The 19,872-nt window shown below is 45.3% G+C and overlaps 1 protein-coding gene and 1 pseudogene across 1 annotated transcript in view; one reads left to right on the top strand and one right to left on the bottom strand.

Moving 5' to 3' along the window:
- Positions 1–5,644, top strand: part of GLP1R (glucagon like peptide 1 receptor) — a 39,978-nt gene extending 34,334 nt beyond the window's left edge. Inside the window, 4 exon segments of the mRNA XM_027771885.1 lie at positions 353–392; positions 395–471; positions 473–572; positions 655–5,644. Coding sequence (XP_027627686.1) covers positions 353–392; positions 395–471; positions 473–572; positions 655–725 — 288 coding nt within the window. The 3' untranslated portion in view covers positions 726–5,644.
- Positions 5,645–12,792: 7,148 nt separating this feature from the next.
- LOC102481527 (39S ribosomal protein L30, mitochondrial-like) lies at positions 12,793–13,568 on the bottom strand (annotated as a pseudogene).
- Between the last annotated feature and the right edge of the window lie 6,304 nt (positions 13,569–19,872).

Raw genomic sequence — 19,872 nt, 5'->3', positions numbered from 1 at the left:
GCAGACGCTCTTCTCCTCTCCTGTCCCCCTGCAGAGCCCCCTCCTCGCTTTCTCTCCCATTAAATAATACTGTGATGGATTGTAAAAGGTACTTAGCTGAATCACAGAGTTTAGAGATGGAAAAGACCAATTAGGTCATCAAACCCATCTATCTCCTGAGGAAAGGCAGAAAATAGGAGACAACAATAAACAATTTTATTGGGATATTAATTTAGGCGCCCGGAGGCCTTGACTTGTGTCTCGTAATAGAATGCAGTGGATTTTTCCTTTCCCCACTAATGTAATAACGGAGCTGTTTTGTGAGCAGTAGGTTTGCATGATGGCTTTTGCTGCCCTCTTTTTCCCACGGAAGGTCCAGATGGAGTTTCGGCAGAGCTGGGAGCGCTGGCGGCTGATTTCCTCATCCAGAGGGACAGCAGCATGAAGCCCCTTCAGTGTCCCAGCGGCAGCCTGAGCAGCGGGGGCACGGTGGGCAGCAGTGTGTACGCAGCCACCTGCCAGACGTCCTGCAGCTGAGATTCCAGCACTGGCCCTCTCTGTGGTCCTTGCTGCTTACGGGGCAGCCATTCCAGGTGGGAGAGACCCTCCTGGGGACAGGGGAAGGAAGGGATGCATGCACACGTACACCCTGCTTTCCCTCCCCAAACCCATCAGACAGGCAAATGGGCACTGCCTCCTGGGACCGTGGACACATTTCTCCGAGGAGAAGCAGCCTGCTAATTTGATCACTGTGGCTAGAGGAGAGGAAAAACGATTGCTGCGAAAATGAGGAGGATTTCTTCCCGTTAAGTCACAAGGCCCTTGGGTTCCCCCAGACAGAGCAGCAAATCAACCCCACACTCAAGACTCAAGGTCAACGGCTTATTAGTGGGATCGGGGCTTGCAAGGGAGGTGGCTCTGGAAGTGGCCGATACAACCTCAGTCAAACCCAGCGCTTGGGTGAGGGGGGGCCAGTCCTGCTTACGTCTGGTTGGGGTCACCACCCTCACCTTCCTGCTTGTTAAGGGAGACTTTGTTGCAGGCTTCCCTGCCCCTCACCTCACATCCCAGGTTCTCCCTGGGCACTGGGGAAAGAGGGGCTTTTTGGGGCCACCACCAGCAGCTTTCACTGGAAGTCGCTGTGGGTACTGTTAAAGTAGGCACTGAGAAGAGGCCTGAAGACCTCCTCCCTGGTGCCTACTTTCTCCTGGGCATTTGAGCTGCTCTGGTGCCTGTTTCCACCAGGCCTGGGGAACCGGGACAGGTCTCCTGCCAAGGAGCCCAGCTCTGGGGGAGGCACAGCGCTCAGGTATGAGTCCCCACTTCCATTCTGAAAATGCTCACGAGTCCCCTGGGGTTCGTCAAAGGGCACTTTAGGAAAATCCACGTTGTGGGTGTAGATGACCTGCCCCTGGCAGGAACCTAAAGGCCAGAGCTCCTTGCCTCCACCTCTCCATGGAAATACCTCCTAAATGTGATCAGATTCTGTGTCTTGAGTGGGAGTTGGGTACACTCGCTAACTTTAGTGGATGTGACCAAAAAGAGACTCTCCCAGGAAACCGACAGTCCCAGAGTTACCATGAAAGTCAGTTCTCTTTGCTTTTGCAACCCCCCACTTGGGAGCCTGTATGTACTTATTCATTTTTTTCCACTACTGTGAATGGTCTGTGTGTTCTAATGTGCAATTCTGATTCCTCCCACCTGATGGAAACAAGAACTAAATCACTGTTGTGATACTGTGTGGGGGAGTGGGGTCGTAATTGGTTTGACTCACCTACACTTTGAGCTAATTTCTGTTTACACGGCCTTCAGCCTCATCCCATAAATAACGAGCCACAGAAAAGCTGGCTGGGGAAAGCCTATCAATCCTGCCCCCAGCTATGAGAAGAAAGCAGATGCACCGCAGAGACCCCAACACTTGCATGCATGCAGAGAAGTTTCCAGAGCAGGAGAGAACTCCTGGGAATCTGGACCTCCTGGGAGGGCAGAGGGAGAGCCTTCTGATGGGTTCTTTCACAAGTTGAACTCCCCCTCCTCTTCCTTTTTAAATGGTAGGAGACCCTCCCCAAAGCCTTACATCAGAAGCATTCTCCCCTGCCCCTCAGAGAGGCATGCGATGTGCAGAGAAGATAATGGGACATAAAACACACCAGGCAGAACGTTTCTTATCCTTGAGCTTCAGTGAAGTGTGCGTTAATAGGGAAGCTGAACCTGGGGCTAAAGGAAGGGATCTGCAGATTGCCTCCTTGACTGCCACCATGTGCGGGAGGGAGGGGCAGCCGTGCTTCCCGGAACAGAGACCAGCTCTCCAGTAGGCATCACTTTCTGCTTTCTTGGTTTTTGTTTTGTTTTGTTTTTGTTTTTGTTTTGCAGGGAGAGGACAGATGATAACTGGTGGTTGATATGGGCTCTGGTGCAGGTGTCTGGATTTTGTTTAAATTGGAAGATTTTAAAAATCATTTTAAAAAATTACCCAGCAACCAAAATAGAGGCCGGTTGATATGATCTTTGAAATAAAGTATCAAGTGGAGGGACTGTGGGGAAGAAGGGCTTATGTAGGCACCCGGGAAGCTTGATTTGGTGTTTAAGCTGTGAGTAGAGTTCTCGTCCCAAGGGGACCAGGAGATTCCCGATTTCAGAAGGCTCATCACCAACCCCCTGCACCTCAAGCCTTTTAGCACTGAGCAAGTTTTCCCCTTGCAGATACATACCACACGCTGAACTGAATAAATCGTTTCTTTGCTCCAAGACCCCGTACTATTAATATTCCTTTGAATGCCACTGCACTCCCTCCAAGCTATTTCCAAACTTGCCTTGGCTAAATATAACCCTACCAGGTCTGGGAACTATCGAATGCAGTGTACTCTGAAATTCCTCTAGCTGTTTACATGCCTGATGCCACAGTCTGGCGCGGGCTGAGAACTTTCTCGGCTGCCTTTGTCCTGAAGGTACTACTGCGGACCCGCTGGGGGTACGCGCTGGTTTCGCAGCGGCTGCGCAGCCAGCGAGGTCTGACAGCCTGTGAATAGCGGCTGAGTTCAGCACCCCGGCCAGCTCCCTCTGACTGGTAGGGGCTTAGATGGTTGGCATTCGGGTCTTAGAGCATCTACTCCACAGAACGACAGCCAACCATTTACACTGCAAGGTTACTTTCCCTTTAAAACGACTTTCTAGATTTAGGATTAGCTTCAGTGCACCTCCCGCTGCAGACCGCGCTGATGGAGTTCTGCAGACGCAGAACAAGGAAAGACCTTGGCGGTCCCTTCTGCGCTACAGAAGCGAGGAGTGAGGCTTGCAAAGGTGACTTGTCTAGGATCACGGCAGTAGATAGTGACTGAGCTGGGCCAGGACCGGGCCAACCCCTGCCTTCCGGTCCAGAGAGGCCTCCCAGAAGGACAGATAAAAAGTACAAATGGGTATCCAAGATAATCTTGACTCAAAGTCTGTATTGTTAGCCAGAATTTCTACTGATGAGAAAACAGCAGCAAAGGTAGACACACCAGATGGGGAAAGTGTCATTCCTCGGTAATCTATACGCGTGAGAGGAGAGGAGGGTATGCTTTATTATTTCTCCTCTAGCACCTCATGTATTCCTGTCTTAAAATTAAGAAGCAAAATGTATCAGAGCACACGTGTGCATGGAAGCAGCATGTGAGCCACTCGGGATAGCAAATCCAGCATTCTTTTAATGGGTTGGCGTCCGTGTTTCCTAATGCCTCGGTGTTTGGTACTGTTTTTCAAAAGTGACACTGAGAACCACAAAGAACCTAAAAGAGGATCTTGAACCTCCCCCTTTGCCTTCCTAGTACTCCCTGAATTTGGAGAAGACTAGCAAACTGGACAACTGTAGCCTAGTGACAATGACACAGTCACCACACAGGGCAAATTAAGTTGATTCACATGGACGGCCTGAAATCTCCATCGCCCGCATCAGTGTCACCACGTTTCAGCCTCCCCCCAGCTCCCTCCTTTGTCTCTTTCTTCCACAAGAACAGTGTGTGTGTGTGTGTGTGTGTGTGCATGTGCACGGCAGCATAAAGTTAGGAGATGATGAATCCAGCGCCATCACACCCACTGTGAAGGTCACGGGACTGCACAGCCACGGGCGAGGCTGGCTGGGAGTCTAAGTGGTAGATGCGTCCCCTCCATGCGCAGACAGGGCTCCCATTACTGCTAATGCCTGCGACGTGCTCAGGGAAGGCGAACTATATTCCGAAGGTTTATTTTCCTTCCACTGAATTGATTCTAATCTACAGTGCTGACCCTGCTTTTGGCTCCAAGGAGGCAAACTATAAAAAAATCCTCAAATAAAATATGTAGGCTTTGAATGGCATGCAAAACCTGCAGCAGGAACCAAATTAGTATGAACTATTTTTGTTGTTGTCGTTGTTCTCCTTTTTGTGGCTAGATTGCATTCCCTTGGGAAAGAAAATGGCCGCCAATGTGAGAAACTTCTACAGACAACATAGCCATGCCCCAGTGCTGTTTCCTGCTGGCCAGACCAGCTCTCTGGCCCTGCGAGGCCCATATCGGGCAGCGTTGTTAAGCAGCATAGTTCCAACCCTTTACCTAATGCCACAGTGTGTCTACAGTAGCTATAATTCCTTCTGCCGTGTCGGTGGATATGGGTAGGCAGGAGGGAGGTGAGCATTATGATTTTCCAGTCACTCCCCAAGTTTCTTGGACTTCGCCGGTATCTGAATCTCTCAGAGGGGAGAGTTTTCGCTGCTCCCTGCTGGTTTTCGTAGCCACTGTTTTCCAGGCCCTTACCCAGCAGTGGCTGTCTCTTTTCCCTGAGGCGTCCAGACTCCCTCCCCACCCTGTTCCGCATGCCCCCTGCTATCTCAGTAAGAGATAACCCTGGGAGCCGTACTGCGAACGCCACGTTCTCAGCTGTGACCCATTTGGGATGAAGCTGAGCGTGAGGTGCTGCCAGGACTGAAAACTGTGCCCCGTTCCACACTGAGGCGCAAGGAGGAGGGTGGCAGCCAGCAGCCTGCATCCTCCCTTACACTGGGGTGATGCCACCTTTCTGGTGGGGCCTGCCAGACTATCAGTAACAACGCAACCCAGCCAATCTAGCGTGACTAATGATCTCTGTAGCAAAGCAGTCCAGGAGAAGAACAACATGAGAATGTTTGGATGTAGTAAGGAGAGAGCTTCCACCAGTTTGGACCTTAGAACAAATTCAGTTCTCTGCTGCTTTGCAGGAGAGCCAGAGGGGCCCGTGAGGAAAGGGCTTCATTTGCTCCAGGCAGACAGGCCTGGGTCCTACTAAACACTTAACTTCCAAACCTGTGGTTTTTCTAAGCTCCTCCTTCTAAAAAAAGAATCCTCACATCCTCAAAGCAGATAAACCTCCACATCCCAAGGGTTGGGGCGGCATTTGATGCAGATTTTTAAATGCAACAAGACAGAGGTGAGCTAAACTCTCAAGAGGGACCGAGGTACATTTCTATCTTCAGTGCTCTTGGGGGATGTTTGCTTTTCATGAATGTTTAAACGAGATCATTTTCATGCAATTCCTTAATATATAAATTCATGTAAAATATGACCTGTGTCTATAGGTAGCGAATGTGCACGGTGTATAATCCCTCGTGTAGATGTGAATGGATGCAGCTCGTTCCTCATTTGCCTTGTAAGTCAAATAAAAGCCTGTCACTACTGTGTCTCTCACTCGTCCTTTGGGAGAGGAGGTTTTCTGCAATGTCAACCTAGGTGACTCACGGTGCAGGGAAAACACAAAAGATGCTGTTTCCAGCCCAAAGGAAAAAAACCCTCGCTCATTACTCATATCGTGATTTTCATCTTCAAAGCACTTACCAAATACTAATTTATCCATCTCAGCCTTTCTACAGGGACTGCGATGTCATTTAATTAGAGAAGTTGGGTGGTCGAGTGGCTTAAACAATGACTGGCAGCCAAATGGATGTGTATTCTAATTCCACTCACTCATTTGATCTCCCCTGTCTAAATGAACTCAGTCCATTAAATCCATTTTTTAAAAAATGCCATAAAAGCAGGAGCCTTGTTTGCAAAGCAGCTGTAGGATTTGAATGGAGCTGATGTTTAGAAAAACGAACTTTTCTCCGATTTAAATAATCACTCACTTCCTGGACTTGCAATTCACTTGTGGGAGGGTGGAGGAATTGCAGATTCTCATTTCCCCACCAGTTCTGCTACTTCTGGCTGAAGATCAGTGTGGTTATCTGAAGGTCTGCAAACATCTTTTTTAGATAAGCTATGGTCATTGTCTCTTTCAGACATGATGACAATTCTTGCTCTTAGAGCAAGTTAGAGCCGTAGCCAACTCTTGATATTTGCACAGTATATCTGCATTTTAGGGTCTCTGCATTAGTCTTATTTTGTAATTCATTCACTCCTCCAAACTTAACTCTCTCTTACTCTGCCACCAAGACAGTGTCTTTCCCAAGGAAGACACCTGCTCAAGCCAATGACCACCTCATTTCTGTGCAGGGGACAGTCAGGGACAAGGGCACCTTCTTTTGCTGAGGTTGCCTGTTGGCTTAATAGGGCTTAACCTCTGCCCACGGAGAAAGGAGGGGAGCTGCACCACTCTGCTGAGGCCCAGCTGCAGGGGAGGCAGATAGAGGATTCTCGGCCTCCAGACTTCCTCACGTTCACGTGGAATGTTAAGCCACATGCCAGCAATTGCTGTCCCACACAGGAGGCCCACTGAGGTCCTCACAGCATTTGTGAAAGATCTGAGTCATGTGCCATGTGTACTGGCATCCCCAAGAGTTGGGGACTACTCCGCTTTTTCCTCTCTCAAAATCCTAGGCCATGAACATACGCTGTTCAGTCTCTTTCCATCTCTCTCTGTCTCTGCCTCTCCCTCCCTCTGCCCTTTCCTCCTTTTCCTTCCTCCCTCCTTCCTGCCCCCACCCCTCATGCATAGGAAGAGAAGGACTGCAAATGGTGGGGTTTTCTTCATCGGAGATAGTTACAGCTGGGGGAGGGCTGGTGGCTGGAAAGGAGCAGCTCCAGCTGGAATGGGTAACCAGTGCAGCCACATGGTTGGAGCGAATGGGAAATGGACCCTCTATTGTGTGACGACAGGAAGGAGCAGAAATGACTGTCCTTGAGGTTGGGGAGGGGAGGTGGGGAAGAGAATGAAGAGGCCATAGCTTAAGTGCATAAAGAGAAGATAAAAACAGTAGACTGGGGAACCAGCAGTTAGCGTAATGGCTATGTCGCTGGACTCCCACTTAGTCGACCGCGGTTCGCGTCCCGGACCCGGTGGCTCAGAAACTCACGCCTGGCACGTGTGCGTGCGTGCCCAAGATCCCAAGAGGAGAATGAAGGAGAAGGGATTGCGGTGTGGCCATCCCCCCTGGGGGGTGATATCTCGCTTTCTGTCTCTCTGTCTCTCTGTCTGGCTTGCAAGCACGTGCCCTATAGCGAAAAACCTCTCCAAAAAAAAAAACAAAAAACAAAAAAAACAGTAGACTGAACATGAACAGTTGCAGAGAAAGAGGAGGAAATGGTAGCGGCGGAAGAAAAAATAAAATTATAAATGGAACACAGCAAGGAACTAGGTTAGAAGCCCCGTCTCTAGTCACTGTTATTAACTCCTGCTTCCATAAATCTGAGCTTATTCCCTGTAGAGGTCTCTAATCCCAAGCTGTAATAGGTTATTTTCTTTTGTACAAAGGCTCATTTTAACTAACACAATGATTTTAGAAGGAGAAAAAGATCCATAGCCTAGAGTAAATCCAACAAAACTTTGATATTTTTCCCCACTGACACTGGGCACCACTGTGAAACTGAATTACTGTGGCTCCCCCTCTTGTAAGACCAATAGACCTCGGGATTTATCTGTGGTACAACCTCCAGCCAAGAATAAAATCAATAGCTGAGAATTACAGACACTGAGCAGTCCCCTGCTGAGACAGATTGCCTTGGGACTTGGGGTGAGCTAGTAACACCCAGAGGGGACTGGCTGGCAAATTTTTATTTTTTCTTTTTAATTTTCCCAATCTCTTGAGTGAAAGAGCAAGGACTTACGGCAATAAATGATGTTTACAGAACACTTTTCAATTCCAATGACCTAAGGTGGCATTAGAAATATAGGCAAGACTTGGGAGCCTGACTAAACAAATTTACTAGCTACAACAGAAAGACAATAGTTATGGGACCAACAGTTGGCATAATGGATGTGTCACTGGACTCCCATGTAGTTGACTATCCAGTTCGAGTCCCGGACCTGGTGGCTTAAACTCACGCCGGGCGCATGTGTGTATGTGCCCAAGATCCCGAGAGGAGAATGGAGAAGAGATTGTGACATGGCCATCCCCCCTGGGGGGTGATTTCTAGCTCTCTGTCTCTCTGTCTCTGTCTTTCTGGTGAGTGCACGCGCCCTATACCAAAAATCTCCCCCCAACACACAAAAAAGACAATAGTTACTTTACCTTTCAGGTCCGAACATCAATGATCTATAACTATTATGCATGTTTCTGGCTGACAGAGATGGGTTTTATCGTAATACTTTTGTCCTCTACAAAGCTTTATAACCTTCGAAATTCCTAGGAAATAGAATTTGCAGTCTTAATGAACCACACTGGCACCCACCAACTGGAGGCTACTCTCAAGCTTTTCCATGGTTCAAATCCCAGGACTGAGTGTGGACACTAGAGAACCAAACTGCAGGAGACACGGGCCAATGCAGACGTCTCACTCGGGTTAAGCTACACCAACATCTTTCCTATGAAAGCCTCTGGCAAAGGATAGTTTAAAAATATATTAAGATAAGATAGCGGGACCAGCAGGTGGCGCAATGGGACCCTAGCACTGACCTCTACCTGCTTTTCGGATGCATTCCCTCGCTGGCCGAAGGAGTCCCTTGCCTCTAGGCTCCCTCACTGAGTCAGTCCAGTGTCACTCCTCACATGAGAAATGTGATGACCCTTAAGACCTTTCGCATCTATGGATCAGACCTATTGAAAGCATGCCATGCCATCTAAATCCGGTAACACCCCTAAAACAGAGTCGCCATGCCCCTTTTACCTCAGGCCCCCACACCGACACCTTTTCTGAGTTGCTCATAAAACGGTGCACTGATGTCCACATGGAAACCTTGTGTGAACTTTGGACTCTGACCTCTCTCCTCCTCAGGTCCTCCAAAGCTATGTTCCCACATGCATTTCCCACATGATCCTCTTTCTCCAAGATGTGTCTCCCAGTCTCCCTGCTCATCCCGCACTGACCAGCCTGGTCACTGGGATGCTGGGGGAAATGCAAATGCCCAGGAAATTCTCTTTCCATTGGTTCTTTGACAACTGCATCTCAGGGCAGAGCCTGGTATAACCCATGAGATAAGCCAGAATCGTTATTTTTCCATTGATGAAGTTCTAGAAGAAAGCAGTTCTTTCACATCGCTCTGCCATTTCACAATGTGCTTGGCACTGACAGAGAGAAACTTGTTTCTCAGGGGAGAATGTCACTAGCAGAAATATATTGGGTTGTTGGAAAAGTCATGATACATTTTTTTCTGTTTTTCTATGCAAAGATGTGTCATGATGTTTCCAATCACCCAGTAATTGGGTTGTGATGGAATTAAGAGGGTAAAAATTAAATCCGACTTTGATGCTGAAAGGCGGGCCCTCTGGGTGATTAGAATCAGGGTGGGGCCTCCATAATTGCGTATTTGTGAGTTTGTCTTTTTTTTTTTTTTAATTTGCTATAGGGTGCATGTGCTCACTGGAGAGAGACAGAGAGAGAGAGAGAGAGAAGTGAGAAAGCACTCCCCAGGGGGACGACCACATGGCACTCTCTTCTCCATTCTCTTGGGATTTGCGGCACACACACGTGCACATGCACCTGGTGGGCTTTTCAAGCCACTGGGTCCAGAACTTGGGCCACACAGTCGACCATGTGGGACCCAGCGCCGTAGCCGCCGTAGCCAGCACACCCCGGCTGGCCCTGCTGGTGGGTTTAGAAGGAGGCATAGACACAGGCACTGCTTGAGCTCTTGCCATGGAGCGCCTTGCACACCACCAAGAAGACACCAGATGTGGTTCCTTGACCTTGGACCACAAAATTGTGAGCTAAACAAATGTCTGCTGTATAAACCACCTCTACTCAGCCAGTCAGGTATCAAACAACAGAATGGACGAGAGCAGGACTCCCCGTAATAGCCCGAGTGAGCCTTTAAAGGTGAAATTTGGATGATGTCATTCCCTTACATAAAAACTTCAACTGCGAATAAATAAAACCACAAAAAATAAAGGGGGAAAAGAAAAAGACAAGAGGCAGAGTGGCGTGTATAGAATATTATTATTTATGGGCCTGAGAGTGAAAGAACCAACATGGCAGCAGGAGGGAGACATCCCACTGTGCACCTACGAACCTCTTCTTCATTTCTTTTCTCTTTTTTTAGAGCCTTTTTTTTAATTTTTTGCTATAGGGCGTGTGCACTCGCCAGACAGCCAGAGACAGAGAGACAGAAAGCGAGAAATCACCCCCCAGGGGGGATGGCCACGCCGCAGTCCCTTCTCTTCCATTCTCCTCTCGGGATCTTGGGCATGCACACACACGCGCCCGGCGTGAGTTTTAAGCCACCGGGTCTGGGATGTGAACTGCGGTCAACTACGTGGGAGTCCAGCGACATAGCCATTACGCTAACTGCTGGTCCCAGTACCTCTTCATTTCTGAGATACATGCGTGTACATACAAAAATAAAATATTTGATTAAATAAAATATATTTTCTGTATTTCCACAATGTTCTAAAACGAGCATGTGTTTACGTAACAATAGTCATTAAAGAAAACCTCAAAAACAAAGCTACTTTAATTGCCACAGTCTTTAAAGTTAATGGCTCATCATTTCAAAGCTATGTTTCTTTTTTTCTTGTCTCAGTGTTCCAAATGAACAGTTTAAAAAAAAATGGCAAACCTTCTTGCCCCTTTTAAAAATATAATACCCAGGCCAGCCAGTGGTGTGGTGGTTAAGGTGGCTGGATTGCATATGGCCAACTGCAAGGTTCAAGTCCTGGACCTGGTGGCTTGAAAAACATGCTGGGCATGCGCCCACAGTTCTGAAAGGAGGGAGAGAGGAAGCAGGGATTGTGGTGTGACCATGCTCCCCCCTCCCCCTTATTCTTCCCTCTGTCTCTCTGGTGAGTACGTGCAACCTGGGAAAATGAAAGAATGAAAAGACGAAGAATTACAATACACACCCATCTTTTTTTTTTTTTAACTTGGATCTAATAATCATTAGGTTTTCTTCCTATTTAACATTTACAAATGACACCAGGGCATCTGGGTCTGTAATGTTGAGAGATCACCCTAGGGAGGCTATTAAAATGCAAATTCTCAGGATCCTACTCCTAGACTTGCACAGTCAGTAGGCCCAGAACTTTGCATTTGAACATTACCAGTAAATGGGGCCAGCAGGTGACATAATGGTTAAAGCACTAGGTTTCCACATGGGTGACCACTGTTTGAGTTCTGGACATGGTGGCTTGAAACTCATGCTAGGCATGTGTGCATGTGTGCATGTGTGCCTAAAATTGCAAGAGAATGGAGAAGGAATTGCAGGTGTGATCATTTCCCTGGAAAGGGGTGTTTGGTGATTTCTCACTTTCTGTCTCTATCTCTGGCGAATACTCATGCCCTATACCAAAAATCTAAAAAAAAAAAAAAAATTACCAGTAAATATTCCTATGCAGGCAGGTGATTTATAGATCAGGGTTTTCACAACATTCATCTGTGACTTGTTATTGAGGAAACTTAGTATTTTTCACATAGAGATAAAAATTCCTTGGTAGTCTAAAATTTAGAATCGAAAGTGATCTCTCCCTCTGACGACCCCTCCCCCAGCACAGCACAGATAAGCTATCACTTTATAAACCTCCATGTCCTGTTATATAGTTTATAATGTCCTCTGTGCACTCACCATGTCTTCTCTATCATCTTTTCTAAAAAAGTATGTGTGATAGAAACCAAAATATATGGTTTAAATTTTACTTTCTTTGGCTTAGCAATTTATATGTTTTTTCTGCCAGCTAAGTTCCAGGTCAGGGGCCAGCAGGTAGTGTGGGGGACTCCCACATGACCAACCACAGTTTGGATCCCAGTCCTGGAAGGTTGCTTTCTCACTTTCTCTCTCTCTGGTCAAATGTAAATACTACTAAAGTTAAATAATTCTAAAAAGATAAAGTTCCTGGTCATCCGTCCTGCACTCCACGGCTGCCCTCGAGCACTCAGATGTGGACAAGCACCTGTAGTACTACCTGCTAAGCCTAGGAAGGGCCTGCTGTATTTTTTAAAAATATGTACATAAGTTGCGCCTGGTAGTTTTCTGTGCCTTTCCCAGGACCTCTGCTAAGCCCTTTCCTCTGTGAATCTTAAAGGGAAAAGCATGCCTGTGAAAGTAGCACCTCACAGTTAAACGCCCAAGTGTGTTTGCCCCGTTACAAGTGTGACGTGAAGGGACCCACGGGGTACAGCGGCAGCTCTATGCTACCCCCTGGTGGCAAGATGCTCTACCCCACCCTGCAACCCGCTTTTACAGGCACTCGGACTGTCCCGGTGGTCATTTGTATGCCAAGTCCAGTGGACTTGCAAGTATTTGGAGTGTGAATGACCCACAGTTCGAATTCTCTTTTCTTCTGCCCAACTGAGGATCACATGTCTTCCAAGTATAACTTCCTAAATTTTGTATGCAGAGCTTTGGAACTCAAATTTTTTTATTTTTTTCCCTTGGTATTTATAACATATTTTAATGAAACACTTTCTCACCATCTTTAAATAACAAAGATTTGTGTTTTGTAATCTGAAGCTGCTCTGGCATCAGGACTTCACCGCTTGTGGCTCCACAGGCTTCAGAAGCCACCATACTACTAACTCCATGTCCTCTTGAGGCCCGTGTTAGACAGGTCGTCCTCTGTGGGAAGTCCTTGGGGCAACTTCAGGGGCTGAATTCTTATCCTGTTTGACTACTTTTATTTTTTCATTCACCGAAGGAATATTCTTATGGACTTGAGGGGTATGTGCCTTTTCTTTTCTTCTTTTTTTTTCTTTTCTTATTTTTTGGAGAGGTTTTCACTGTAGGGTGCGTGCGCTCGCCAGACAGAGAGACAGAAACAGAAAGCGAGAAATCACCCCCCAGGGGAGATGGCCACGCCATAATCCCTTCTCTTCCATTCTCCTCTCGGGATCTTGGGCACGCACGCACACGCGCCCGGCATGAGTTTTAAGCCACAGGGTCCAGGACACAAACCGCAGTTGACTACATGGGAGTCCAGCGACATAGACATTACACCAACTGCTGATCCCAAGGGGTATGTGCTTTTTCTAACCGAAGGATCTTTATTGTATCTTTTCCCCAGTATGGACGCCATCTTGTACTTTTTATTCTGGTAACAATATGCAGTGTATGAGGGTGTTGTGGATCCGCACCACATTTTTCCTGATCGGCAGCTGAAGGTTGAAATACTTTATTTGATATTCTTGACCTCGTAAATGTGACGAATCCAGTCTGTACAAATGAGAGACTCCACACCTCTTGTCACAGTCTGTAGTTTGCCTGGGGACCTCTGAACTACTGAGTGCAAAATCTCTGCCATAAATGTAGCAAGTGTTCTCTTCGAAAGCAGCACCCGCTAAAACGTCCAGCTTGAACTTTTCCACCGGGAGCTGGAGCCCAGTTTTAATCCACAGATCAATCAGAAGGTAAATATGGAAGACCTCTTATGCTCAAAGCATGTCGTCTTACTCTGCTTTTATTTTTTGTTGTTTTGCTTGTTTTTGTGCTCACAGGGATACCTGAGACTTTGTGATTTATAAAAAATTTTTTAAAAAAGTAGATGTTTGCTTGCAAACTCACACTTTCTGGCGACTGTGAAGTCCAAGGACATCACAAAATGGCAGAAGGCAGAACTTTCAGCAGAGTAGTGTGGCCTGGGCCTGTGGCTTTCTCCTGCGGTTCTGGCCTCATTCTCTCTGGTTATGAAGCCACTGGAGCTCCATCATGGAGGACCCTAATAACTTCATTATACCCAAAGACTCTACCTCTGGACACTATAATCAGATTAAGTTTCCATCCTTTTCTTTTTTCTCTTTTCTTTATTTATTTACAGTCATTCCCTGTACATCAATACAGTACACAAAATAAGATTTTCCATCCAATAGACATTATATATTGACTCAATCAAGGAAATAATCATACATGTTATCATCAGCAAGTAATTTTCTGTTTCTTGTTTCTTACATATTTTGCTTTCCCTCCCCCACTTGATTCCCTACCTCTCACCCTCTGCCAGTTGCCCCCCTTCTCCTACAATGTCTCTGGTGTGTACAGTTGTTTTCCATGCCTTTTTTCATTTGATCAATTCACTAAAGATCTTGATTAATTTAAAGACTTTCCATAGCAAGCATAGCTGATATATACATATTTATGAACGCACGTCTGACTTTAGGCGTAAACCTCACTGAGTAAAGTGAACATACTATAAAGTAGCACCTAGCTGGGGCTATATAGCTTACTGCAGTCATTAAATAGGTATTAATAGGTATTTTTAATGCATTTTTTAATTTCAAAAAAATTTTTAGTTTTAATAGATTAAAATCAAAAAAACATTAACAGAAATTTACTTAAAACTTAAAGCCAGAAAAAGGGTAGGATTCCGTTCAAATAGTAGGTAATGAACCTATCAATAGTTCAAGAGAAGACAAAAATTCTTAAATATGGGAATCAAAGCAATGAAAATGTTTTAAAGTCAAAAAATTCTGTTTCACTGTTTCAGACTCACATAATTTATGTCTCTTCTATTGAATTTGCAGTGTTACCATGGTCTGATCTTTCCATTTAAATTGTGGAAGTTAATATTCAACTCCAGACTTGTCCCCACCATTAGACTGGCCATTCTCTTGGTTGTTTCTTGTACTCTTATTCTGTGTGTCTGATTTTAATTTTCTTGGTATAGCACTCCCTTCAGCATTTCTTGGAAAGCTGGTCTGGTGTTGGTAAATTCTTTTGGGTTTTGTTTATCTGAGAATGTTTTTGTCTTTTTTTTCCATATGAAATATAATCTTGTTGGGTATAGTATTCTTGGTTGACATTTTTTTAAGAGGTTTTTGCTATAGGCCGCGTGCGCTCACCAGAAAGACAGAGAGAGATAGAGAGATAGAAAGCGAGAAATCACCCCCCAGGAAGGATGGCCATGCCACAATCCCTTCTCCTCCATTCTCTTGGGATCTTGGGCACACATGCACATGCCCCCGGCTTGAGTTTAAGCCACCAGGTCCGGGACTCGAACCATAGTTGACTACATGGGAGTCCAGCAACATAGCCATTATGCCAACTGCTGGTCCCAGTTGAAATTGTTTTTCACTTAGCACTTTGAATATATTTTCCCATTCTTTCCTTGCTTTCATTGTTTCCAATGAAAGGTCCGAAGTCAGCCTTATGGAATATCCTTTGAAAGTAACTTGACATTTCTCTCTTGCCAGTTTTAGTATCTTGTGTCTGTCCGTGGTTTTGGTCAATCTGGCTATGATGTGCCTTGGGGAAGATCTTGGGTTGATTCTATGTGGTGTCCTTTGTATTTCTTAGGTCTGGATCTTTGAGTGCCTCTCTAGATTTGAAAAGTTTTCTTCCAGGATTTCATGGAATAGATTATCAATGCACTTATTAGATTCTGCACCTTCTGGGATATCGATGATCTGGATGTTTGGGTATTTAATGGTATCTAGTATTACTTGTACTTATTCTCATTTTGGGGGGGTTATTTTCTCGGTCTTTTTGGTGAATTTTTCGAGGTCAGTGGTTCTATCTTCTACATTTGAGATTTGATCTTCTGCATGATATAATCTGTTTTGTTTTGTTTTTGAGAAGTTTTGATATAGGGCATGTGTGCTTGCCAGAAAGATAAAGACAGAGAGACAAAAACGAGAAATAGCCCCCCAGGGGGAATGGCCATGTCACAATCCTTTCTTCTTCATTCCTCGGGATCTTAGGCACACACGCACATGTGCCCGCATGAGTTTAAGCCACCGGGTCCATAACTTGAACCACGGTCGACTACATGAGAGTACAGTGACACAGCCATTATGCCAACTGCTGGTCCATTTTGGGTATTTTCAATGGAAGTTTTGATTTTCTGTATTACAGCTTTCATCTCTACCAATTCTGTTTGATTCTCTTTTATGATGTGTATCTCCTCTTTAAGATCATGCAAGAGCTTCCTCACACCCTGGAACTCATTTTCTTTTCTCCTCCATCTTCTGGAGTTCATTGTCTCTATTCTCTTGCATCTCTGTTAGCTTTGTCACTATGTACTTTAAATTCTTTACCTGACATTTCCATGAGTTCCCTTACATTCTTTGTGGAGGAGGGAAAGGAGTTATTCTTTTCCGTTAGAGGAGGGATATTTTCTTAGTTTCTCATATTTCTTGTGCCTCTGTGGTGGTTTCTGGTCATCTGATGGATTATACAGTTTTTCCTACTTTTTTTAAATTAAATCTGAGCATTCAGAGGAATGCAGAAGGAGGTGACCTGTAGTCTGTAAACAGTACCTTTTTCCTCCCTTTGCACAGCTGATGCCATGAAAACTGAGGACTGATCTAACCCTAAAAGTGTTCAGATATTTGGCTACTGAGCACCTAGATCTGTCTAGAAAATCAGCGTGTGGAAGTTGAGCAGAAAAGTGAGAACGGTAAAAAGGAAAAGGACTAGAAAAATAGAAGAAGGAGAAGAAGAAGAAGAGAAAACAAGACAAAAACAATAAGGAAAAAGAAAAAAATTTTTGTCAAAAAATGAAAACTGTGCAGTGTGCTAACGCTCCACAAAAATGGGGCCACTCAGAACTTAAAGAGAGATGTCTGCTGATGGTTTATCCTATGGGGGAAGGGGGAAAGGGAAGAATTAGAAAGACAAAAGAGCAGCAGAGAGCTAAGTTTAAAAATTAAAAAAAAAAAAATAGAGATGGAAAGAGACAGAATAAGTAGGGTACTCTAACCTGGCTCGACCTGGGGAGCAGAAGGGAGAAGACTGGGCAGAGGGTCTTCCATGGTCAAAATCCAGTTTTCATCCTCGATCTCATTACAAAGAGAAAGCACATCAATTGGGGGTTGGGGTTACGTTCAAATGAAAGCAAAATATAATCCTAAAAGCATAAAATATATATGCGTAAGTCACTGCTGGCAACATTCCAAAGCTTTTGAGAAAGGTCATTACGCCTACCAACAGGGACATTCACCCTTGTCCAGAATGAAGCCCTCAGAATGAGTGAGGGCTACTGTGATCGTGTGTCAGAGGTACAACTGCGATGCTTTAGCCTAAAGAACAGACAGGGCTAAGAGGGAGCTGGGTGGTTTACCAGTCTGGAGGACATTCACATAGGGCTCCTGATGCTTCATGCCTACCGCCATTAGGGTAAGAAGAAATAACCCAGGGTGCCAGTGGGTGACAAAGGTTCTTTCAGGAAACAAGGAACTTCCTAAGAAGTTCCCAAACCTTGTACTTAGATTCTTTTTCAGAGATCATGAGAAACAAGTCACATTTAGTCAGGAATAAATGTGGCCCCTGCCAAGGGTGAGGGCGGGGGTAGGGGTCACTTGACGGAATTTTGGGATCTCTTCCAGTCCTGTAAGTACAGGTTCACTTAACAGTCCCTATGAACAGACAAGATGGGATAATATGAATAAAGAGCAAAAGCCGATTTACTTGGGACAGCAATGACCTCATCCACATACAACTGTCACAGGGACTGCATACACCTCTGGGATTTCAAGGTTTCTGATGAAAGAAGAATACTTTAATGGGAGCTGCATGCTGGGCTAATGGTCAGGCCGTGAGTGAATGTTCTGAGGTCAATAGGCCTCAATTCAGGAAATCAAGGCTGCACCTCAAGCGTAATGGTTTGGTAAGAACAGCAAATACACTGTCCGGTGCTTCTCTCCGCCAGACATTTAACTGGTTCACATCCCACTTTTCCTAGAAGTTAATGCCCTCATTACATGCAACCTTTGGGAAGAGGAGAGCGAGGAGAAGTGACAAATCATTGGTGGAGAAATCTCAGAAAGATGAACTCAAAGCCCTCTAGACCCCTCTCATTATAAACAGCTGCATTTGCAAAGCACACTCTTGAGGTCCACTCATAAATTAAGTCTCTTGTAGGCTTACCAGAAATCGCTACCTAACTGGGATTACTAATTGGATCAAACCTCCCTAATTCACAGTTACAGGCATTCTGTTTTAGGGGAAGGTTTGAATTATACATTATTAAAATGCAAATTAATTCTTTCCTACAACAATGCAGACCGCCCTGGGAATTGTAGTGAAACTTCGCTTAGGGATATTTCTACCTTGTATTGGGCTTTTACAAAATGGAAAAACTTAAGTAAAACATCAAGGCAGTTAAGCAAGTCTTAATAAAAATAAGTCAGAAACCAAAATCGTATCTTAAATACAATAAAAGTGTTCATGTTTACTATGGAGTCATCTAGTTGCCATACTTTTTAAATGTCCAATTCTGACAGAAGTCATTAAAAACAAGACTTTGTGAGCCAGAAGGGACCTTCTGCTCAGTGGTTGAGTCCAAGGGACAGCCGAACTCCCAGTTGCTAACAATTCATGAAGACAAGCAGAGCTTTCAACACCATGAGATTTAATCAGCCACAAAACAGAATTGTTGGGGCTGAATGGTTGCGGCCATAAAACAATGTTCTGTGAGGCAGACATCTGTAGGAGGGTTGCCAGTTCAAGTCTAGAGACCCCCTGAGTAAGTCACGCATATCTGCCCATGATCCAGGGCTAGCTGAAGCTCGGGATGGACTGTGGTACCAAAACACTGTTGCAGGTGCTCTGTCTCTCTCTCTCATAGAACAAATGCAACTTTTAAAGAAATGGAAGTACTGAGAACATCCCTCTGCGCTTTCCACTACAACTAATCAATAACACTTCTATTAGATCACTTGTTCTTTTTTAAAAATTTTTTAATTTTTTTATTTCTGGAGAAGTTTTTGCTATAGGGCGCGTGTGCTCGCCAGACAGACAGACAGAGACAGAGAGATAGAAAGCAAGAAATCACCTCCCAGGGGGGATGGCCACGCTGCAATCCCTTCTCCTCCATTCTCCTCTCGGGATCTTGGGCACGCACACACACACGCCCGGCGTGAGTTTAAGCCACCAGGTCCAGGACTCGAACCATGGTCGACTACATGGGAGTCCAGCGACATAGCCATTACGCTAACTGCTGGTCCCTTTTTTAATTTTTTTTTTTTTAGGTTTTTGCTATAGGGTGTGTGTGAGGGAGGGAAAGTGAGAAATCACCCCCAGGGGGTAGCCATGCTGCAATCTCGTCTTTCATTCTCCTCTCAGGATTTCGGGCATGTACACACACATGCTCAGCATGATTTTCAAGCTGCCAGGTCTGAACCCCAGTTGGCCATGTGGGACTCTCGTGCCTTAATCAGCACACTACCTGACTGGCCCCTTATTCTGTTTTTACCTCCACCCAACTCCCAGCTAGACTGTATGCGTGGAGAACTGGGAACATGTCTGCTTTCCTCATTATCAGGTATCTGGTGCTTACCAAGCAGAATGCTAGCATCCAGTAAGTAAAAATCAAATTTAAACTGAGGTAAGAATATGCTATAAGAAAATTGGGCAAGAAAAAAAATTAACAACAGACCTCTATTACTTACAATATATCTTAAGTATTAAAGTTACTTTCATAATACTAGAATTAAAAGCTGAACTCTGAAGTAGAAGACTCACTGAAAGAAGTAGTAATTTCTTTTTTTTTTTTTGGAGAGGTTTTTGCTATACGGCGCGTGCACTTGCCAGAAAGACAGAAAGAGACAGAGAGACAGAAAGCGAAAAATCACCCCCAGGGGGGATGGCCACGCCGCAATCCCTTCTCCTCC

Source organism: Tupaia chinensis, unplaced genomic scaffold (assembly GCF_000334495.1).
Source record: "Tupaia chinensis unplaced genomic scaffold, TupChi_1.0 Scaffold000238_1, whole genome shotgun sequence".
In the NCBI taxonomy this organism is placed as follows: Eukaryota; Metazoa; Chordata; class Mammalia; order Scandentia; family Tupaiidae; genus Tupaia; species Tupaia belangeri.
The sequence above is the reverse complement of the archived record's forward strand: the minus strand, read 5'-3'. Positions and strand labels throughout refer to the sequence as shown.